The following is a 24,892-nucleotide window of genomic DNA, read 5'->3' as shown; positions in this document are numbered from 1 at the left end:
AGAAAAGGGGGTGGACATTGTGTTTTTGCGAATCTTGAGAAAGCGTACCAAGAGTATCAAGAGTACCAAGCCTGTAGCTCACCAGCGCCAGATCCAATGCCAACAAATGAATGAGCCGGAATAACAACTATAATAATCACAGTGTTCGCCATAGCTGTGCCCTCATCATAACCTGAACTGGCTTCACCTGAACATTCCCGATGCTAGCGTGCAGGCTACACCCTGCAGATGTGGGAGGCTCTGTGTGTATGTGTATGACAAATGGTGTAACCACAGGGTGAATATTGACATCACCAGACATTGAGTCCATCTGTTAAAATGCCCTTTTACGTTCAGAAGGAGCTAAGTGTAGCTATCATCATGGGTGTTTGCATCCCACCGGATGCTTACGCTAAAACTGTGTTCCTTCTATTGCTGAACATCTTCAATGAACAGCAGTAGGCCCACCATAAGGCCGTTTATATTGTAGCAAATCGAGGCCGATCTGAAGACTGTACTCCTGAAGTTCCACCTGGATGTTAAAAATCCAACAAGGGTGGAAACATTTTCGACCACGTGTACTCCAACATTAAGCACAGCTACAGAACCACACCCCTTCCCCACATTGGTGAGTCAGACTTAATCTCCCTGCTGCTTATCCCTTCAAACGATCCCCTCAGGAGCAGATTCAGGCCCACCACAAAGACTGCTGTTACAACCTGGACAGAAAATGCACTCAGTGAACCTCAGGACTTCTTTCAACAAACTGATTGGGATTTGTTTGTACACAGGGGCTCTACTGGACTATATAAAGTTATGTATGGAAACTGTGTGCATGACGAAAAGCATCAGGGTTTTTCAAAATCAGAAACCCTGGAGGACCAGCTCTTCACAGCACAGCTTGACTTGAACAGAAAAAAAGGTATCAAAAACACAAAAAAATGAATAAAAATGGGAGGATAGTGTCCCATCTTGCCAGCAATGACCTTGGGAGGTGTGGCAGGGTCTATGGAGCCTCACAAACCAAGACACACAAGAGAGTCATTGGCAGAGGAGCTCAAAAGCTTCTTTGTTTGGTTTGAATCATCTTGGCGACACTCAGCTGCTCCACTGCTTCTCCCATCCCCGCTAGGTTCCAGTAACTCTCCACTAACTGTACAGGAGCACGATGTGAGGCGTGTGCTCCTGGCCCTGAACCCCTGGAAAGCTGCTGGCCCTGACAAAGTACCAGGCAAGGTGCTCAGAGCATGTGCCCACAAGTTGCCCAGCGTCTTCTGCAAGATCCTCTACCTCTCACTAGCCCAAGCAGTCATCCGCACTAGTTTGAAATCTACAACAATAATTCTAATCCCCAAAAAATAAACCCTTAACTAGCCTTACTGGCTATCACCCTGTTGCCCTGACAGCTGTCATTACAAAGTGCTTGAAGAGTCTGGTTCTGAAGTCAAAGACTGCCTCCCAGCCAATTTCGACGACCATCACTTCGCATCCTAGGTGAAGAGATCAACAGAGGATGCCATAGGCAGAGCTCTGCATGCTGTGTTGAGTCACCTGGAACTGCAGAAAAATGATAGGATGCTCTATGTGGATTATAGAGTAGCTCAACCATTAACATAGTCAATCCGGACATTCTGATGATTAAACTGGAGATCCTGTACCTTCCTACTTGCACATGCACGTGGATCAACAACTTCTTGACCAACAGATCCCTGACTGTGAGAACTGGCTCCCACCTTTCCTCCACTCATACACTGACCACCAGCTCACTACAGAGCTGTGTGCTTAGCCCCGTCCTGTACTCTCACTACAAATGGAGCCAGTCCACAAAAATAACATCATCAAGTTCGCTGACGACACAACAGTTGTTGGTCTGACATCGAAGAGAGATGAGACACCCAACAGAGAGGAAGCCCAGAAGCTTACAACCTGATGCATAGAAAACAATCCGACACTAAACACTAAACAAACAAAGGATATTGTTGTGGAGTTCAGGAGGAATAGAACTGAACCGTCTCCGCTCTTCATCAACAGTGAGTGTGTGGAGAGAGTCTGACATTCAGGTTTCTGGGAGTCGTGATGTCTGAGGACCTCTCCTGGACAGAGAACATCTCTGCAGTCATGAAGACAGCGTCTCCACTTCCTGAGAGTCCTCAGGAAAAAACAACCTAGACACAAAGTTGCAGCTGGCATTCTAGTGCTCATTTATCAAGAGCCTTCTGACATTCTGTGTCTCCATTTGGTATTGGAGCTGCACAGAAGCAGACAAACCAAGGCTTCAGAGGACAATCAAACCAGCACAGAAGAATGTTGGCAGTCCTCTTCCCTTCGTGGCAGTTATTTAATCCTCTCGGTGCCTCAATGGAGCTCAAAAAATTATTAAGGACAGTACACACCCTGGTTATCAACTGTTTGAGCTCCTGCCATCTGGAAGTTGGTACAGATACACAAAATCAAGGACCAACATACTAAGGAACAGTTGTTTTTTTTTTCCCAAAGAACAATCACCGCCTGAGCACTCATCTTTCCTCTTGTCGTGCTGATCATGCAAAGCCAGGCTGATTTCAATATCTTTAGCAATAATTAATCCATTTTACACATCTATTTCTAATTATTTGTATTTAATTACACCCTCTACACCTCGGCTGCACCAATAAAATTTGTCTATAAAAGTTGTGAAGAGAATCATTGACAAAGGGCAGCCTAGGTGGAGCACAAGGCAATAATGACCTCTAATTGTCACCCCCACTCATGCCAACCAGCTGCCTAAACTTTAGGCTTTATTCTTTAGGCCCTAAAGAATGTGTGAATGTATGTGGTGCATTCATTATGAGAAAAGCATACATTACCCGACCTGGCACTCACCCATCATGGCCAGTCTCCAAGGGGTACCTGAATGAGATGTGAATGTACCCGATGTGTGGCATACGTCTAGTCTGAGTGCATGTCCAGACTGACTAACATACCACAGAGAAAAGGTGGGAAGCCCCCATCCCCACCAAAACTGACCATAGTCCACTGACCAGAAGAGCGGATAGAAGGTGGGCCCATTGAGGCAGGAGGCACTGACACCCTGCCATAAGCCTCAAGTTAGTCGGGACCCCACACAATCCGAGGAAGAGAGGGTCAATGACCATAACAGAGTGCTTTAGGGAGATGGAAGACAAGGACACAGGCCCAGGTCCCGGCAGCACAATCCACAATCTTTCACCCGAAGACCAAAAGGATACCCCCAGAGTGGGGCCAGCAGGCACCTTCTCAGCACCGAAGGATGATATTACAGAGGTATTTTCTCGTGTTATATACTCTATGACTAAGTTTTGCCATTGGCTAATGTATGTTTATTTGTGTGTGTGTGCTTTTTTTTTTTGAGTGAGCGTTACCATTACAATTATTGGTTGAGCATATTTATTTATAAGATTTATACTTTTTAAATCACCAAGTAGACAAAGATTTGGGGGAGAAATTGGAATCATACAGTTAAAACTAAAGAATGTTTCCGTGTTAGTCGTGACCAGAAGATCTGTGTGTGTGTGTGTATAATGCCAAAGAGCATCCAAATAACAATTAGTGCATGTAGTTTATTTTAAACAGCCCATTTATGCATCCTATAATCACGTAGCATGTGCTCTATTGGGTACTTTGAACTGGATTATCTGTAAATTAGTAATTTTTCAACATTGAGAATGTCTTTCTTCAGATTAATAATTAACTAATCAAAGTCAGTAGACCGTAAGAGGTACTTTACCCATCTTACGACTGGTAAGTGTATTAAATTATTTCTTTGGATGCATTTGTATACTTTAAAGTATAAATATATAGTTTAAAATTTGAAATCAAATTTGAAAGGATTTCTTTGTTTTGTGGAAATGGTTCTACAATTTTCTGAACAAAAACAAGTAATTCTAAATTATTAGCGTGTGTTACTGTAAGTCTTTCTAGGATAGTACTTTATAGGATTGAAGAAATGGAATATGCTTTAACATGACGTGAATACATTATTTTTTAATAAAGATGTAGGTGGCCATTTAGTGCAGTCCTATGGGGGCACAAGCCAGTGGAATCTGTAGGTCGGCCCCAAACCTAGATAAATACAGAGGGTTGCGTCAGGAAGGGCATCTGCCGTAAAATTGTGCCAAACAAATATGAGCATTCATCTAAAGAATACCATACCAGATTGGTCGTGCCCCGGGTTAACAATGCCCGTCCCCGGCACCGTTAACCTGCAAAGCGTCGGTGGAACTTCAACTACTGTGGGTACACACATCTCTGTATTAACTAGGAGCGACGTGAATTTTATTTTTTTTTGGACGTAAAACCCGTGATGAACTTCTTGTATCTTCGTAACCGAATCCATTGTCATACGCCCGCACACACTCACACTGTACAACTTCTTTGCAGATTTATTAATCTTTTTTCACCATGGGCCCCAAAGAAATTGATGGCTAGTGCCACTCAGAAGAAGACGAGAGTTGTTTTGTCCATCAAAACAAAACAAGAAATTCTTGAGAAATATGAAAAAGAAGCTTATGCTGCTGCTGCTCGACAGGATTTTGAGAGGCTCAAAGTGGAGGTTGAACCTGAAGTAATGAAAACTGTTTTGCTGGGAAAGGCTGAGGACATTGACAAGTTGATTCAGGAACACCACGAGGATCTTTTGACCTTCAGGAGCACCATGAGGATCTTTCGAAGGGGCAGCCAAATGAGCTGGCGGCGATGGACACACATGACATTGCAGGAGCAGTTTACGATGTAGGGGAGAAGGCAGACACCATTCTGTCAGCCAGAATAAAAAAAGGTCTGATGAAATTCCATGACATTTCCGAATTTATTCAAAACAATCATCCAGAAAATGTGTTAACTTGTCAGGCTGTCGCTCACTTCAATTCGTAAGATTATTAAAAGACGTCAAATGCAAACATCCTTGGATTGGTACCTCACGAAACATTGAAAGTCAATGTTGTTTGTTTTGAATTCATAGTTTCTGGAATTTATTAATGTCAGGTTTAAAAGCCTGACTCTATTAAAAGAAGGCGAACAGACAAGGCTTCAAGTTTTACTTGCTGCAAGGGGAGCGACAGGACTTCCCTGCTTCCAACCAACTCCAACTTGTGTCTCCTTGCAGCTTCCTTTTATTCAGTGAATCACATGATGAGTGTGCGTGTGAGTGTGTCTGACTGTTTGATTGTTTACATCTGTTAGATTGATTACATCAAGTTCGGGTGATTACATCAAGACAGTGAGTTCAAAGATACAAGCTTGGTGGTGATGTGTAACCAACTACAGTTTGAACACAATGAGAACATATGGATGATTATTTTAACAATTAATGTTAGTGGAATTAAGTTGTGTGCGTGCATCCGGCTCTGATGACGCCATGATGCCTTTGAGCTCGCCACACACCTTTTTCTTCACATCATTGCTCAACGGCAAAGCTAAATCATCTCAATTTTTTATTATTCTTTACATTATGTAGACTTTGAATGCTTATTTTTAAGGTAAATTAACATGATTTTTTATTATAGGTGTAGCATAGGAGGGCAGACTCCGGCCAGCGGGGCACATCCGTCCTGTTGGTCTTTTTAATCCGACCCACCAAAGATTGGTAGGGAATTAAGTTTTGATATAAATGATTGCATTCATTCCAGTTTCACTTGTTATGACAGGAATTTCAACACTGGGTGGCACAGTAGGTGCGGTGTCTTGATTTAGCGGTGTGCGAGCCATTTCCAGTTATCGGTCAGATCACAACCGATAACAACAATTTTGAGGAAAATAAAAATCGACAGTGAGTGCTGGGTGTTTAAGAAAAAATGGATGCCTAAATATTTTTTTTTACTGAAGTCCGGTCCAAGGCTGTATGTCTTATTTGCCAAGAAATCATTGTGGTTTTAAAAGAATACAACATCCGCAGTCTCTACATGCATGCTAATTACGCCAGAAACGTTTCAACACAAGAACGTACGGCAGCTGCAGACAGGTTGGTAGCGAGCTTACAGGCTCAGCAAAACACGTTTATTTGAGCATCTTCCATCTAAGAAGCAAACACGAAGACAAGTTATTTACTGACATTCAAACTGGCAAAAGCCTCTTAAAGAAGGCATAGTAGAGACAGCAAGCATTTTATGTCCTGAGAGCAAGAACAAATTTGAAAAAAATAGCTTACTACGCAGGTCAGTGACTCACTATATTATATTATTATTATCATATTATATATACGTAAGGGCCGTTCTTGTTCGCCTCATGTTGAGCCTGTATATACTACCCTTGGATCAAACTCTTCAAAACTTTAAAATTAGCAGTGTCTCCAGATAACTACAGTTCAATTGAGGTGTTGTGTCACTGTCTAAAGCAGATACTATAAATCACACTGAGCCAAAATTTTCAGAGTTGACCAATGAAGTCTCTCTCACTTCTTGTTGGGTGCAGACACATTTTTCCTTGCTCTGCTTATTTTACCTTTATTGACATTTTTTTCTTGCTGAAAACCATGTCTTTCTTCTAATAAAAAAAATAGAACCAGCAACTCCTGGATACTTTTAAATCTGTAGGACTGTATTTTTCTTTTTTTTGTGTGGATAATCAGTTGTTTCATCATTACGTGAGCATCTCCTGCTAAATAGCACAAGCCTGGTGTTAGCAAAAAGACAAGCTCTCAAGATATCTCCCTTCTCTCCTGAAGATTATCGCTGACTGCTGCAGAGGATGTAAATTCTGGAATAAAAAATCTGACGTCTTGAAGTCTATGTGGATATAAATGGACAGTCGAGGAATGAAACCACTCTACTAATGTCTCAAAATGGTGAGCATATGTGTGCTAACAGACAGCCACTTAGCTCAGCAATGATGACAGATGTGGACTGTGGAAACAATAACTGATCCACCAGTAGTTCTCCCTGGAATTTACTGGGAGCAAATCCCAAAGATATAGGACATCTAAAAAGTAAGACACAACAGCTGCAGGAGATTACCGAGGAATACGGCTGGGCTGCGTTGCGGGTTCCCTCAACCTCGAGTGAGCAGCCACTCATTACAGCGAAGAGCAAGAAAAAAAAAACAGTGTGAGTCTGTGCAAAACATTGATAGCGGACTTACAAATAGATATGAGCCACTTTTACAAGACCCTGGCCAAGAATTCTCATCCTCCACAACCACTGAAAGGTATGAAATTAAATCTTCCAAGAAAAAATTGGGACCCCAAACATTCATAGTTGGTGATGGAGTCATCAAGGATGTGAAATGCTTTTGCAGTGAGAAGAACACCAAAGTACTGTTTTACTAATGACACAGTGTTTGATATCTCTGACAAAAACCTGGAGATCACTGATTAGCACCCAAGTGTGAAATCTGTCATTGTACACACAGGGGCCCTGGATTTTCTCAAGCAGCAATCAGAGGTACTGAAGCGAAATTTCATTGATCTCCGAACAAAAGTGCAAGGTTTGGATGCTGAGGTTTTTATAAGCGGACCTCTCCCAGTTCTACGATATGGAGATGGACGTTTCTCGAGCCTTGAAAACTTTTTTTCTCATGCTTTTCAGAGTATTTCCAATTTGAGTGACGATTTTCCACTGTACGCATTTTTTAATCGTACTTTATTTAATTTGTTGTATATATATATATATATATATATATATAATATATATATATATATATATATATATTGTCGTTTTCATTGTTTTTTTCCCATTTCAAATGTCTCATCTCTATTCAAAGCATTTTAATCATGTAAAGCACAGTGGGTTACCTTGTGTATGAAATGCGCTATACAAATACATTTACTTTGCTTCAACTAAATAAAAAGAACTGTTCACTTATTTTTGGGAATAGAGAAAAAAGTACTACTGTTGGTGAATACTTGCACTCACTATCTTTAAAAATCAAAGACGAAGTCTGAAAACTTGCTGTTCTGATTCATTCCACCCTGAGTTCCAAAACATTTACTAAAGCTACCTTTTACCATCTGAAAAACATATAGAGAGTGAAGGCTTCTATGTGTCACCCAGACCAGAAACCCATCCATCCTTTCATCTCAAATAGACTTAATTATTCGTAATGGTCTTCCAACTGGACTAAACCCACTAGGGCTCTGACATCGACAGACTCAGGTCAAATAGTGGAGCGCAGAGTCCAAAGCAAACATGGTGAAGCAGCATTTAGCTAATATGCTTCACACAAATGGAATAAATTGCCAACAGAAGTGATGTCAGCCCCAAGTGTGAATGTTTTTAAATCCAGGTTGAAAGCTTTTCTAATTCCTGTTGCTTTTTATAGTAATTCCATTTTTAAATGATATTTATTGCACAGTATCCTGTTTTAATTTTTTAAAATGTTTTTTCCTTTGTTTTCAAATGGTTTTAATCATGCAGAGCACATTGAGTTACCTTGTGTATAAAATGGGCTATACAAATAAGTTTGTCTGCATTACAACAATTTTTAAATCATGGCATTTCTTTTTATTTAAGTGGGACTATTGTGAGGGAAGACATGAGGACACTGAGTGTTAGAGAGGAAGATGCATGACATAGGGTTAGATGGACGAAGAAGACACGCTGTGGCGACCCCTCGCAGCACAAGCCGAAAGGAAAAGAAAAAGAAGAGATCATGTGAGGTGGCATGACTGATTACAGCTTTGGCCCCAAAATTCTGAGGACTGGGCTTTAAATCCTCACCCTGGCAGAATAGAGTTTGTATGTTCTCCCCATGCCTCTCATGGGTTTTCTCCAGGCACTTCAGTTTCCTCCCACGTCACAAAAACATGCATTAATTGGAGATGTGGAATGTGAATGGTTGTTTGTTTCAATATGCCCTGCGATTGACTGGCAACCAGTTCAGGGTGTACCCTTCCCTAAAATAGCTCGGATAGGCTCCAGTACTCCCATGACCATTGTGGGGCTACGGGGCTCAGAAAATGGATAGATGGATGGATGTAATTCCATTAATGACGTTTCTTTAAACTTGCACACAAACACACACACGGCCAAAAATAAGTCAAACAATTGAAAGGACACAGAGATCGACACAGATTTTCCTCATTCAGTGTCTTCACGAGGCATTAATTCTAAAAATGGGTGTTGAGGAAAGAAAAGTTCCATTGCTCCAGTTGACCTTCTTCCATCTTTCCACACAAATAAGTCTCTGTCCCCTTCCAGGAGAAAAGGTGACGGCTCCACCACTATCCTTAATAGGAATAAACAGAGCTCTTTGGAATGCTATGGATGGCTGACTATGGGGGATTAGTTGTAAAATTTCCGGGTGACAGAATGCACCCCTCCAACCATTACAAAACACACATGCACACTCGCGTACACACACACACCCACACATCCACACACACACACACACACACACACACACACACACACACACACCCACACACACACAGACACACACACACAGACACACACAGCAGCTGTCGAGCCCTTATATAGTATTTCTTGCACATGGATTGGCAATAGTATTTAATTCTTGATCCGACAGTCCAATATTTAGTTTTGATAAAATTTGTTGTTTTCCGGGCATGTATTATAATACGTTATGCTTTATATTATAATAGCATCATTATAAATTGGAATCAGTCAAATGCCCCCCAACATCTGATCAAGTTAATAAAAATGTATTCATGCATCTTTAATAATTGACTCAGCACACACTGCAGCCCGCTTTTGGAGTCATTATTTTTTTAAGTGTAATCCGTTTTATTCCCCACATGAGTTCGCATCTTTGATTCTCGTCGGTGTGTACATTCCGCCTCAAGCTAGCATGACCGGAGCACTGCTAACGCTTGCTGAGCAGGTAAACGAGATTAAGAAAAAACACCCATATTCACCACTTATTATCCTAGGAGATTATAACACAGCTAAATTTAATTACAAACTCCCTAAATATAAGCAGCACGAGAAATGTCCGACAAGGGTAAGTAACACCCAAGGCCACTGTTACACTAACATTAAAAACACATATCGTGCAATCCCTCGCGCACCCATTGGCTCCTCTGATCACTGCTTGCTGTACCGACAGTGAAGAAAATAAGTATTTGAACACCCTGCTTGATTGCAAGTTCTCCCACTAAGAAATCATGGAGGAGTCTGAAATTTTCAGTAGGTGCATGTCCACTGAGAAAGAGATAATCAAAAAAAGAAAAATCCAGAAATCACAATGTATGGTATTTTAAAGCTTTGTTTGTGTGATATAGCTGTAAATAAGAATTTGAACACCTGAGAAAACCAATGTTAATATTTGGTACAGTAGCCAATTATGGAGGTCAAACATTTCCTGTAGTTGTCCACCATGTTTGCACATACTGCAGGAGGGATTTTGGCCCACTCCTCCATACGGATCTTCTCTCGATCAGACAGGTTTCTGGGCTGTTGCTGAGAAACACGGAGTTTCACCTCCCTACAAAGGCTTTCTATTGGATCTAGGTCTGGAGATTGGCTAGGCCACGACAGAACCTTGATATGCATCTTACGGAGCCACTCCTTCCTGGCTGTGTGCTTCGGGTCATTGTCATCTTGAAAGACCCAGCCACGACCCATCTTTAATGCTCTGACTGAGGGAAAGAGGTTGTTCCCTAAAATCTCAGAATACATGCCCACGGTCATCCTCTCCTTAATACAGTGCAGTCATCCTGTCCCATGTGTAGAAAAAAAATCCAAAGCATGATGCAACCACCCCCATGCATCACAGTGGGGATGGTGTTCTTGGGATGGAACTCATCATTCGTCTTCCTCCAAACACGGTCAGTAGAATGATATATATCCCGTTAACATGTCATCTTTTTCCATCTTAGCCTATCTCCTGCATCTTCCTCTCCAACCCCAACTCCCCTCATGTCTTCCCTCACTCAATCGATCAACCTTCTCTTTGGTCTTCCTCTCGCTCTTTTGCCTGGCAGCTCCATCCTCAGCACCCTTCTACAAATATACTCAATCTCTCGCCTCTGAACGTTTACAAACCATTTAAGTCTGCTCTCTCGAACCTTGTCTCCAAAATCTCCAACTTTGTCTATCCCTACTATGAGCTCATTTCTAATCTTATCCAACCTGCTCACTCCTAACGAGAACCTCAAAATCTTCATTTCTGCTACCTCCAGTTCTGCTTCCTATTGTTTCTTCATTGCCACCATCTCTTATCTGTACATCATGGCCAACCTCACCATTGTTTTATAAACTTTGCCCTTCATCCTAGCAGAGACTATTTTGTCACAAAACACACCAAACACCTTCCACCAGTTTTTCCAAACTGCTTGGACCCGTTTCTTCACTTCCTAACCACACTCACCATTGCTCTGGATTATTGACCCAAAATATTTGAAGTCGTCCACGCCAGCTATCTCTTCTCCCTGTATAGGCTGACTCTTCCCCCTCCACCCCTCTCATTCACACACATATATCCTGTTTTACTTCGGCTAATCTTCATACCTCTCCTTTCCAGTGCATGTCTCCACTTTATAATTGTGCATATCACAATATCATCTGCGGACATCATGGTCCAAGGGGATTCCAGTCTAACCTCATTTGTCAGCCTATCCATTACCACTGAAAACAGGAAGGGGCTCAGAGCTGATCCCTGATGCAGTCCCACCACCACCTTAAATTCTTCTGACACACCTACCGAACACCTCACCATTGTTCTGCTGCCATCATCCATATCCTGTACTATTCTAACATATTTGTCCACCACACCAGACTTCTCTTGGTACTCTGTCATAGGCTTTCTCTAGATCCACAAAGACACAATGTAGCTCCTTCTGACCTTCTCTGTACTTTTTCACCAGCATCCTCAAGGTAAATAATGCATCTGTCGTACTTTTTCTAGGCATGAAACCATACTGTTGCTCGCAGATCCTTCTGACCTGAGTCTCGCCTCCATTACTCTTTCCCATAAGTTCATTGTGTGGCTCATGAACTTTATTCCTCTATAATTCCCACAGTTCTGAACATCGCCTTTGTTCTTAAAAATGGGAACTAGTACACTTTTCCTCCATTCTTCAGGCATCTTTTCGCCCACTAGTATTCTGTTGAATAAGTTGGTCAAAAACTCCACAGCCATCTCTCCAAATTGATCCTTTCCATTTTTCATCCTTTGTAATGCCTTTCAAACTTCCCCCTTACTAATCATTGCCACTTCCTGGTCCTTCACACGTGCCTCTTCTACTCTTCCTTCCTTCCATCTCATTTTCTTCATTCATCAACATTTCGAAGTATTCTTTCCATCTATTTCGCACACTACTGGAACCAGTCAACACATTTCCATCTCGATTCTTAATCACCATTACCTGCTGCACATCCTTCCCATCTCTATCCCTCTGTCTGGCCAACCTGTAGAGATCCTTTTCTCCTTCTTTCGTGTCCAACCTGGTGTACATGTTGTGATATGCCTCATGTTTAGCCTTTGCCACCTCTACTTTTGTCGTAAGTCGCATCTCAATGTACTCCTTTCACCTCTCCTCAGTCCTTTCAGTGTCCCACTTCTTCTTCACTAATCCCTTTCCTTGTATGACTTCCTGTATTTTGGGGTTCCACCACCAAGTCTCCTTCTCCCCTTTCCTACCAGAAGACACACCAAGTGCTCTCCTGCCTGTCTCTCTGCTCACCTAGGCTGTAGTCATCCATATATGTATATGAAATAATTATTTTTTATTTTTTATATTTTGTAGACCGCACGATTCATCACTTTTAAACTGCTCCCTTTGCACAAGTGGCATTGCATTGGTTTATAACAGGAACCACAAACGGGTAAAGACACTCCATACAAGCTTAACACAATGTGGGACATTAACACCCTGATCTCTTACCTATTCTAAATGAAGAAGATTTTACATCTTGCACAACTCTTGTAAGTAATATATTGTTCCTATAAACAGAAATGTCTTGTTCTTTGTTCTTGTTGCTTTGTTGTTCTTTGTTTTGAATGTCCGACTGCCGGAGAAAATTCCTTTTGTGTTTTTACACACTTGCCCAATAAAGCTGATTCTGATGTGGAATATCATTGTCATTGATCATCATTTCTTAGGGCCCGAGCACTATGTGGCCCCTTGGAATTATTCTGACAAATGATCACAAAGCTATTCAACAGGACTCTACAACTGTGTTAAGTACCAAACTTATGTCGGTCCCCCAAAAATCAGCAGGCTCAGTTCTGGCTCAGTTCTTAATGACTACAGGTCTGTTGCCTTGACATCTGTGGTTATGAAGTCCTTTGACCGACTTGTTCTGGACCATCTCCAGAGCGTCACAGGTCCTCAACTGGAACCACTGCAGATTGCCTCTCGAGTTACCAGGTCTGCAAATGATGCTGTCAACATGGGTCTGCACTTCAGCCTTGAACATCTTGACAGTGAGGGTACCTATGCGAGGATCCTGTTTGTGAACACCATCATCACTGAACTCCTCTCCTCCAAACTTCTCCAGCTCATCATCTTGCCTGGCATCTACCAGTGGATCTACAACTTCCTGACGGGCAGGACGCAGCAGGTGAGGCTGGGGGACACCCCATTCAAACGTACTATCAAAACCAGGGCATCCCAAGGTTGTGTCTTCTCCCCTCTGCTATTCTTGCTCTACACGAACGACTGCACCTTGTGGCATCAGACTGTCAAATTCCTGAAGTTCGCAGATGACACCACGGTCATCGGCCTCAACAAAGACTGCGACGAGTCTGCATATTGACAGGAAGTGGTGAGACTAGAGCTTTGGTGTGGTCAACAAAATCTGGCCTTGAACACTCTAAAGACTGTGGAGATGATTGTGGACTTCAGGAGGCATTCTTCACCACAGCTGCTCCTGACGCTGTCCAACTGTCTTGTGTCAACCGTAGAGACCTTCAAGTTCCTTGGGAATTACAGTCTCAGAGGACCTGAAGTGGGAGGCAAACATCAGCTCCATCCTCAAAAAAGCCCAGCAAAGGATGTACTTCTTGTGGCTTCTGAGGAAGGACAGCATGTCACAAGAGCTGCTGAGACAGTTCTACACCACAGTCATCCAATCAGTACTGTGTATCTCCACCAGAGTCTGGTTTGGGGCCGCCACAAAAAAGGATAAACTCAGACTGCAACAGACAATCAAAACGCTAATAACTGTTGAAGACTTGCATGGAATGTTCCCTCTAATTTTTGACGTGTCTGAGCAAACACACTAAGCCTGGAGTGCCCCCTTTGACCACTGTGAGCAACATCAGACGTATGCACTGTGGTCAATCAGTGTCATCTCTTGAAGTTACATGGCTCATTAAAAGGCTCCAATTACATTCCCATCATAAATTTTTTAACAATTTCGTGTTATTGCTAATTTACACTGAAAGTCAACAAAAAATATAATACAAATACATAGCAAGCCCACTATTAACTATGAATTTGAAATGTGGCTTCCAACTTTGTTTTTTTTTTTTTTAAGCCACAGTGATATCCTCATCTGTTTTTCTTGGTGTAAAACTGAATTATTGCTTGAAGAATATCTTTTGCAATACATGTTGAAAGCTGAATAATGGTCCCAAAGAGTTTTAGGGTTAATGTTATGTTGCCTCCTTTATTTAAAATACAGAATTAGCTTTTTGTGCACTGTATCATCTGTGCTTTCATCCTTGATCAGGCTGTACCAAGGTGGAATTTTAACATTATACACCATCTCATCCTGTACTTTCTACTTTGGCTTCAGACCACACCTTTTTTTACTCAAAAAGAGAAAATCTCATCTAATTTCACCACTTTTTCTTTGATTATTCACATACCCTGGTGTTTGTACTTATGACTGTACCCCTTTAAAATTGAGGGGGGCGGTGTCAGGTAAACAAGGAAGTAGCGTGTGTGGTCAAGCAGCAGCTGTGACAGGCAGTGTGCTGCAACACCTTAGTCTGAAGAAGTTCTTCATGGGTTCCTCCTGTGAGAAGAATATCATACAAGAACACAGCTACTTGAGGGATATGCTACAGCAGTCCCTCCTTTGTTCGTTGAAAACAGCCCGACTTGATGACACTCCAAAAGGTAAATTTTCTAGGTCAACAAACCTTTATATGTGCGTTTATGGCTGCAAATTTATTGGTTACCTCATCCAAAGGTATTTGGTGATAGGCATGACTTACATCTAACTTTGTGAATTTTTGTCCTCCTGACATGCTGGCAAACAAATTTTCAATTCCGGTAATGGGCCACTGCAAACATCTGTACACTGTATGGTTCAACACTGTAACCCCAACACCCCGAGTCAATTTCAAACTGTATGTCAGTGCCATTAACTACCAGTGTCTCCACAACAACTGCTCCATTAGTATGTTTAACGCAAGGGTCATCAACCTTTTTGAGGCTGAGGGCTACTTTGTGAGAACTGATTGTACAAAGGGCTACATGATTTGTTTGCAGCAAATTTCATAGAACATTACACATACATAAAATATTTTTGTATGCTGTGACATTACAGGTATTTTAAAAATTTAAATAACATAAGCAAATCAGATTCAAAATTTAAAGCTGTGGTATTTTTAGAACATGCCTCGCCTTAAAGTGTCCTCACAGGCTACCATGCGCCTGGGGGCACCGTGTTGGTGACCCCTGGTCTAAAGCATCGAGTTTGTACAATGTGAACATGACCTCCTCTGTGTCTTGCTCATCTATATCCTTCACCCCTTGACCAACATAGATAAGCTCCCTGAGGTTGAACAAACTTCTTTGTCCGTTTCACTCCACCCCCTTTTTCTTTTGGCAGGCCTGTTGACCTGCACACTCTCTGGGTGTGACCAATCTTACCACACTTGTGACAGGATTCATTTGCAAACCTCCAGTTCCCCGCCCTATGCTGCATACTACCACACCTAAAGCATTTTTGTTTAAATTGCCTATCAGAGCTCTGCCTCACTGCCATGTTGTGAACAGTTTGCGGCATCCTTTCGTGCGGAGTCGCAGCCTCCAGTTACTGCAGGTCTCTCACACACTTGCTGGCCCACTCTATCGCCTGGGCTATCTTCAATGCCTTGTCGAAGGTCAGGTCCAGTTCTAACAACAACCCCCATTAAAATCTGGAGAGGCTAGTGAATCAACCCCCCACCCCCCGCCATCTATGACCCACTGCCCCAGAGTTGGGTGTACTTGGTGCATTAAAAACATGTGGATGATTCTGTATGACTCATTTAAAATCCAGGGGAGCAAACAAAGGTGGAGGGCCAGGATGCATGGAATGAGGAACAGCACAGATGTTGTAAAACCCTAACCATCCCCCAGGAACCCGCTGGTATGTATGATATGTACCGGGATGTGATAAGTAAAAAAAATATATACAGTGAGTTGTATGAGTATGTGCTAGGCGATTGATTAAGAAGCATGGCCCCTGCAGGTTGGGCCCATCAGGCTGGACAACCATCGAGGAAGTGGGCTGCTTAACCTAGACCTGCTGCACCCCGGGAGCCCCTACACATTTAGCACCCATTTTTCATCCCAGAGTGTGGGAGGTAGCCCCCAACCTCCCAAAACCAAATCAGGCAGGGTCTGAATTATTTATTGAATTATTTATTTTGGTCTATTTCCTTTGGATCTCAAAAACCTGGTCTTTGGACAGGTGTATGAGGAATTTTTAGATCCACTTGGGTGGGTAAATACAATATTTACTGGATACAAATAAAGTTGACAAATGCAATTGATTATTTTGTTTGACCCTGGATTTAGGTTTGATGAGAGAAATGTCCAGTATTTGGAAATATACACTATTATTGGACAAAAGCCAGTGCCTGGCAACCGGTACCTGAGGGTAGACACAGTAAAACTAATTTTCCTGCAACTTTCGGTCTGTAAATGGCAGTGAACCCACTTTACTCCCGAGTTAACTTTGCCTTTCATGTCGACAACAGGCATCAAACTCTGCTGGTCACAGCTGGAGTAAGCTGTTGACCAACGCAATAAGAAAAGAATACCCCAAAAAACACCTGCGGAATAACAGTTTCTTACAAACTCACATATTATTGCAAAACATAAAAAGAAGAAGAAAAAGAGTATGCATGCTGAATTATATCAGCCTTTAACAGTCTAATCTACTAGTAATGTGTATGATCAAATAAACCAAGTGTCATCTGACTCACAGTTCTAAAGACCCGTATTCAAATCCTGCCTCGCCTGTGTGGGGTTTGCATGTTCTGCCTGTGCCTCTGTGGGTTTTACCCAAAAAATGGATGGTATGTCAATTGAAGACTTTGAAATTGAAATTGTCCATACTTAAAGTGTTATTTGTTTATATGTGCCCTTCCCTGTGTGTATCTCACCTATCAGCAGGGATTGGCTCCAGTATGCCCACGACCCTAGTGAGGATAAGTGGTATGGAAAATGAATGCATGACTTCACATACTCACAGTCAACATATCATCACATTTCATGTCAGGTAATTCTCCATCTTCACTCTTGTTGTAGAACTTTCTGAAGAAGTTGAAGGCAACTACTGTGTAGAGATACACCACCACTGCTAATAGGCCAACTGTTAACACCAGCTGAAAGGAAATGCAGAAATAAAATCATTGACGGAAAGTAACATAGTGATCAGTTACAAAAGAGACTAAGTGACAAAATACATGAATGATGACACTTGTATCATGAAATGGCTATCTTGTGCTGTACAACACATTAGAGGATGTTTGCTTGGCCAAAAAAGCAGACCTGTTTGCCATTGTGTGTCACTGAGGACAGGATGGTCCGCAGTGTCTTGAAACCCATTGCAATATCTAGCAGATGTGCAGCAAAGAAAAAGTTGTTGTAGTGACCCAGGATGGACATTGTCATATACCAGGCCAGATACAGGAATGACTGGAGGGTGGAAGAAAAACAAGAGGTCTGAATAGAAAAAAATACTCAAAGCAAATTCAGTTATATTGCACATTTCATACAAAAGGTAACTCAATGTGCTTTACATGATTAAAAGCATTTGAATACAAATAAATGGACCGACTTCATCTCGATTGGCAATTTATTCTATCTGTGGTCAACATAATCGCTAAATGCTTCTTCACTATGTTTGCTTTGGACTCGGTTCACCATTTGACCTGAGTCTGTTGATCTCAAGAGGCCGGCTGGGTTTTTATATATTTTTTTTTTAAGTTTTTGAACACCTGAGGAAATCAATATTAATATTTGGTACAGTAGCCTTCGTTTGCAATTGTGGAGGTCAAACATTTCCCTTGTTGTTCACCATGTTTGCAAACACTGCAGGAGGGATTTCGGCCCACTCCTCCACATAGATTTTCTCTAGATGAGACAGGTTTCTGGGCTGTCGCTGAGAAACACGGAGTTTAAGCTCCCTACAAAGATTTTCTATTGGATCTTGGTCTGGAGACTGGCTAGGCCACGGCAGAACCTTGATATGCTTCTTACAGTGCCACTCCTTCCTGGCTGTGTGCTTCGGGTCATTGTCATCTTGAAAGACCCAGCCACAACCCATCTTCAATGCTCTGACTGAGGGAAAGAGGTTGTTCCTTAAAATCTCATAATACATGGCCACGGTCATCCTCTCCTTAATACAGTGCTATCATCCTGTCCCATGTGCAGAAAGACACTCACAAAGCATGATGCTGCCACACCCATGCTTCACAGAAGGGATGGTGTTCTTGGGATGGAATTCTTTATTCGTCTTCCTCCAAACACGGTTAGTGGAATTATGAACAAAAACTTCAATTTTGTTCTCATCTGACCACTAAGTTTTCTCCCATTACGCCTCTGTATCCTCCAAATGGTCATTGACAAAGTCAAGACAGGCCTTGACATGTGCTGGTTTAAGCAGGGGAACCTTCTGTGCTATGCATGATTTCATACCATGACGTCTTAGTGTATTACCAACAGTCACCTTGGAAACGGTGGTCCCAGCTCTTTTCAGGTCATTCACCAAGTCCTGTTGTGTAGTCCTGGGCTGATTTCTCACCTTTCTAAGGATCATTGAGACACCACGAGGCGATATCTTGCATGGTGCTCTACTTCGATTGAGAGTGACCGTCATGTTTAGCTTCTTCCATTTTCTAATGATTGCTCCAACAGTGGACATTTTTTCACCAAGATGCTTGGCAATTTCTCCGTAGCCCTTTCCAGCCATGTGGAGTTGTACAATTTTGTTTCTGGTGTCTTTGGACAGCTTTTGATCTTGGCCATGTTACAAGTTTGAGTCTTACTGATTGTATGAGGTGGACAGGTGTCTTTATGCAGCTAACGACCTCACATAGGTGCATCTGATTCAGGATAATACATGGAGTGGAGGTGGACTTTTAAAGGCGGACTAACAGGTCTTTGAGGGGCAGAATTCTAGCTGATAGAATTCAAATACTTATTTGCAGCTGTATCACACAAATAAATCGTTAAAAAAAATCATACATTGTGTTTTCTGGATTTTTCTTTTTAGATTATCTTTTTCACAGTAGACATGCACCTCCGATGAAGTAGTTCTAGCTAAACTTAGCTCCTTTGGAACGTAAAAGGGCAGTTTAACAGACGTACTCAATGTCTGGTGATCTCAATATTCACAATGTTGTTACACCATTTGTCATACACATACACACAGAGCCTCTCCACATCTGCAGGGTGGAGCCTGCACGCTAGCATTGGGAATGTTCAGGTGAAGCCAGTTCAGGTTATGATGAGGGCACAGCTATGGCGAACACTGTGATTATTATAGTTGTTATTCCAGCTCATTCATTTGTTGGCAATGGATCTGGCGCTGGTGAGGTACAGGCTTGGTACTCTTGATACTCTTGGTACGCTTTCTCTAGATTCGCAAAAACACAATGTCCACCACCCTTTTCTTCTGCTTCTGCCTGTAAACTAGCTGGAGAGCTTTTGCTTGAAAATGTTGTCTAGAAAATTTTTTTGTAATGGACTACACCAACACATTTCCCAAAGTGTTGATGGTCATTAGGGCAGGCTTTATGCTGTGGTGGATTCTGAAACAGGAATGGGCAGCAGCTGCTTTTCTAAAATTTCGCAGAGGAAGGGAACGTTGCAGATTGGGTGGTAGTAATGGAAACATGGGAGTTTGTCCAACCGGTCTACATGTACTTCGTGGACTTGGACAATGCGTTCGACCATGTACATCAAGGGCAGTCACAAGGCTGTCCTTGGTGTATGGGGTACCAGACATCCTCAAATAGGGTTTTCAGCCCCTCTACGATGGGTATCAAAGTTCTTTCTGCATTGTTGGCATTATGTCAGATGCATTTCCTGTGAGAGTACTTGTCCACCAAAGTTGCCCTTTGTCACCGATTCTGTTCATAATCTATGAACAGAATTCTAGGCACAGCTGAGGTGTTGAAGGGTTTGATGGCCTCACTATTTCATGTCTGCTTTTTGCCGGTCATAAACCTAGATCTTCAACTTTGACTGGAGGTGTTCTCAGGCGAGTCAGAAGGGATTGGGATTACTATCGGCATCTCCAAATCTGTCTACAGTCCTCAGTTGAAAAAGAGGTGGAGTGCGCTCTCTGAGTCAGGGATGAGATCTTGGGGTCTTGTTTATAACAACTTGACCGGGAGAACAATAGGCAGATTGGAGCAGCATCTACAGTGATGCGGGTTCTGAATCTGTCTATCATGGTGAAGAAAGAGCTGAGCAGGAAGGCAAAGGTCTCAATTAACCCGTCGGCTATCCCACTCTAATCTAAGGTCATGGGGTGAGGGTCATGGTTGAAAGAACAAGATACAAGTTTCCTCCCCAGTCTGTCAGGCTTTTTTTTTTCGTTTGTTTTTATTCACATAAATCACATGATGTGCGTGTGTGTGTGTGTGTGTGTGTGTATTTGTCTGTGTGTGAAACTGTTTGATTGATTAAATCTGTCTGATTCACGACTGTTTTCAAGACATTGAGTTCAAAGGTACAAGCTCGGTGGTGATGTGTAACCAACTACATGTACAAAATGAGAACATGTGAATGATTTCTTTAACAGGATTTATTGTCAGTGTACATTGTCGCACTGTTTATTTTCAATCCATTGCTTCAGATTCGCAAAAATTAGCGTGAGCAATGAGACGGCGGTTTTAAAGTCAAATATATGTCGGTTTTAAATACACAAGATGATCTTTTTTTATGCTTGTTTTATTTTGCAAGTAATCTCAAACTGAGTGACACGAAACAGCTTGAATGCTTTTTTGAAGAATTGGTCACTATATGCCCAAGCAATGCTTTTGTCAAATGAGTTGAACTGAGGCCAGTCCCACCATACAGTACTCAAATCTCAATTTTGACTTTGCAAGACAAAACAAGACAGGGAATACCTTTTTGGCATAACAACAAAAGCTGTATTTGGGACAAGCACATCACCACTCAACACTATATAGTGAAGCATGGTGTTGGCGGCATTGTACTTTGGGTCTGGTTTTCCTCAACTGGAACTGGGGTTTTAGTCACTGAGTTTAACTCCAGAAAATTATCATCACATCATGGTTAAAATAATCCTATAATGAAAAACTAGTTTAATAATCTGTATAAATCATTGCATTTTTTAAATTTAATAAAGATCCACATTTTAAGTCCAGCAAGTTACATTCACATTCTCCCACCCTTTCCCTTGTCCATTTTTTCTACCAGTGTTACATGTTCCACATGTATGTAGGTGTGCGAGCAGGGGGAGGCATTGGTGACCAGATTGAGGACCCAGCAGTCGACGAATATGAGATGTATCGCATCATATTTGACATCACCTTCTTTTTCTTTGTCATTGTAATCCCTCTGGCCATCATCCAAGGTGAACCATGCAACCTAATTGCAAACACTTTTGTACAAGTACAACATGTCAGTGAGGTTATTCCTTAACCTATAAATGTATTTTTCAGGACCCATTAATGACCATTTGCCTTTACCAATGTATTCATCACTTGAACAGCATCACTCAAAGCACACATCTTTTCCCAGCTCCCAAGGGTGTTTAAAATGAATTTGACCCCCCAAATACAGTACAATACAGATAAAGGGAAGAAAATAAGTATTTGAACACCCTGCGATATTGCAAGTTCTCCCACTTAGAAACCATGGAGGGGACTGAAATTTTCATCCTAGGTGCATGTCCGCTGTGAGAAAGATAATCGAAAAAGAAAAATCCAGAAATCACAATATATGATTTTTTTAATGATTTATTTGTGAGATACAGCTGCAAATAAGTATTTGAACACCTGAGAAAACCAATGTTAATATTTGGTACAATAGCCTTTGTTTGCAATTACAGAGGTCAAACGTTTCCTGTAGTTGTTCACCAAGTTTGCACACACTGCAGGAGGGAATTTGGCCCACTCCTCCACACAGATCTTATCTAGATCGGACAGTTTTCTCGGCTGTCGCTGAGAAACACAACGTTTCACCTGCCTCCAAAGATGTTCTATTGGGTTTAGGACTGGAGACTGGATACGCCACGCCAGAACCTTGATGTGCTTCTTACGAAGCCACTCCTTGTTTTCCTGACTGTGTGCGTCGGGTCAATGTCATGTTGAAAGACCCAACCATGACCAATCTTCACTGCTCTGACTGAGGGAAGGAGGTTGTTCCCTAAAATCCCAACATCCATGGCCGCGGTCATCCTCTCCTGAATACAGTGCAGTCGTCCTGTCCCATGTGCAGAACAACACCCCCAAAGCATGATGCTACCACCCCCATGCTTCACAGTAGGGATGGTGTTATTAGGATGGAACTCATCATACATCTTCCTCCAAACACGGTGAGTGGAATTATGACCACAAAGTTCCATTTTGGTCTCATCTGACCTCAAAACCTTCTCCCATAACTCCTTTGTGTTATCCAAATGGTCATTGGCCAACTTAAGACGGGCCTTGACGTGCTGGTTTAACCAGGGGAACCTTCCGTGCCATGCATGATTTCAAACCATGACGTCTTAGTGTATTACCAACAGTCAACTTGGAAATGGTGGTCCCAGCTCTTTCAGGTCATTGACCAAGTCCTTTCATGTCATCCTGGGGTGATTTTTCACCTTTCTATGGATCATTGAGACCCCACAAGGTGATATCTTGCATGGGGCTCCACTCCGATTGAGATTGAACGTCACATTTAGCTTCTTCCATTTTCTAATGACTGCTCCAACAGTGGATTTTTTTTCACCAAGCTGCTTGGCAATTTCTCTGTAGCCCTTTCAAGCCGCGTGGAGTTGTACAATTTTGCCTCTTGTGTCTTTGCACAGATCTTTGGTCTCGGCCATATTACAAGTTTGAGTCTTACTGATTGTATGGGGTGGACAGGTGTCTTTATGCACCTAACGACCTCACACAAGTACATCTGATTCAGGATAATGCATGGAGTGGAGGTGGACTTTTAAAGGCAGAATGACAGGTCTTTGAGGGTCAGAATTCTAGCTGATAGACAGGTGTTCAAATACTTATTTGCAGCTGTATCACACAAATAAATCATTAAAAACTCATACATTGTGATTTCTGGAATTTTCTTTTATCTCTCTCAGAGTGGAGATCCACCTACGAAGAAAATTTCAGACCCCTCCATGATTTTTAAGTGGGAGAACTTGCAATATAGCATTGTGTTCAAATACTTATTTTCTTCACTGTAATTATCTTTTACGGGAGTTCTGTCAGAAGACCATTACAATAGTCAAGTTTACTTGAGATAAAAGAATGATTGGGTTTTTCTGGTCTTCTTGACAAATGCAAGCCTTGACTCTAGATATGGTCTTTCGATTCTAAAAGGCAGTTTTGTGATTTATTTGATATGACTGATGAAAGGTCAGACTTGGTCTTGGTCTTTGCTTTTTAAAAATAGTGAGTACAGCTATCCTCTTTCATTCATTGCCCAAAACAAATATCTCAGTTTTGTTGTGGTTTAGTTGAAGAATCTTTTGGCTCGTCCAGGTATTTATCTGCTTCAGACAGTGACACAACACCTCAATTGAACTATCGTCATCTGGAGACACGGCTAAATATAACTGTGTCAACAGCTATGACAGTGGAAATGAAAGTTCTGAAATTTTTGACCCAAGGGGAGCATCTACAGGCCAAATCATTTATGTTTGTTGAGATTGAGCACGAGCCGCTGTAAAGCATTGGCCTCACAGTTCTGAGGTCCAGGGTTCAATCCCACAGCTACTTATGTGGAGTTTGCATGTTCTCCCCGTGCCTGCATGGGTTTCCTCCTACATCTTAAAAACATGCATTAATTGGAGACTATAAATTGCCCCTAGGTGTGATTGTGAGTGCAACTGTCTTCATGTGTCAATTGACTGGCAACCAGTTCAGGGTGTACCCTGCCTCCTGCCCGTTGACAGCTAGGATAGGCTCCAGCACTCCCGTGACCCTTGTGAGGATAAATGGCTCAGAAAATGGATGGATGGATGGATGGATGGATGGAGATTGAGCACTTCCAAAGGTTACAAAGCAAGTTTCTTTCGTCCAGGTAGGACCTGAACCATTTAAGGACCATTACATTTTGTTCTACTCACATTTGCAACTGTTCAGCAGTATATTATGATCTACTGTACCAAAAGCCGCACAAAGATCCAACAAGACCAAAATTGACACCAGTATTCAACCTCACATCATTTAGCATTTAGATAAGAGCAGATTCTGGACTGTAATAAGTTCAGAAACCTGATTGAAATTTGTCAAAAGTCAATTTAAATTCATGAAATTGCTGAGTTGATTAAAAATAACTTTCTCAACAATCTTGGCTATGAAACGGAGATTTGAGATGGGTCTATAGCTTGCTAACATGGAATCTCCAATGTTCTGTTATTTTTTTACAGCTACTTTAAGAGTTTTAGGAAACTCGCCAGACTGAAGTGAGCAATTGATTATTTTTCACAAATTAGCTCGCACTGAAAGATGGTGTTGAGTTGAGACAGCTCATTGATGGTTTCAATTGTTGAACCATTTTCTCTTCAGTTTTTTGGTCAAAAGTATCAAATACTGACATGGTAATGCAGCTTTCCTTGGGTAGCTTCATAATTAGTATATTTGA

At 41.8% G+C, this 24,892-nt stretch overlaps 1 protein-coding gene across 1 annotated transcript in view; it reads right to left on the bottom strand.

Annotated features, from left to right (window-relative positions):
* The window catches only part of ryr2a (ryanodine receptor 2a (cardiac)), a 407,989-nt gene that overhangs the window by 31,363 nt on the left and 351,734 nt on the right, over nt 1-24,892 (bottom strand). The window contains 2 exon segments of the mRNA XM_061810997.1: nt 17,308-17,442; nt 17,609-17,755. Coding sequence (XP_061666981.1) covers nt 17,308-17,442; nt 17,609-17,755 — 282 coding nt within the window.

The sequence above is a fragment of the Syngnathoides biaculeatus genome, chromosome 22 (genome assembly GCF_019802595.1).
Source record: "Syngnathoides biaculeatus isolate LvHL_M chromosome 22, ASM1980259v1, whole genome shotgun sequence".
NCBI classification, from domain to species: Eukaryota; Metazoa; Chordata; class Actinopteri; order Syngnathiformes; family Syngnathidae; genus Syngnathoides; species Syngnathoides biaculeatus.
This window is presented reverse-complemented; position numbering and strand designations above follow the sequence as displayed.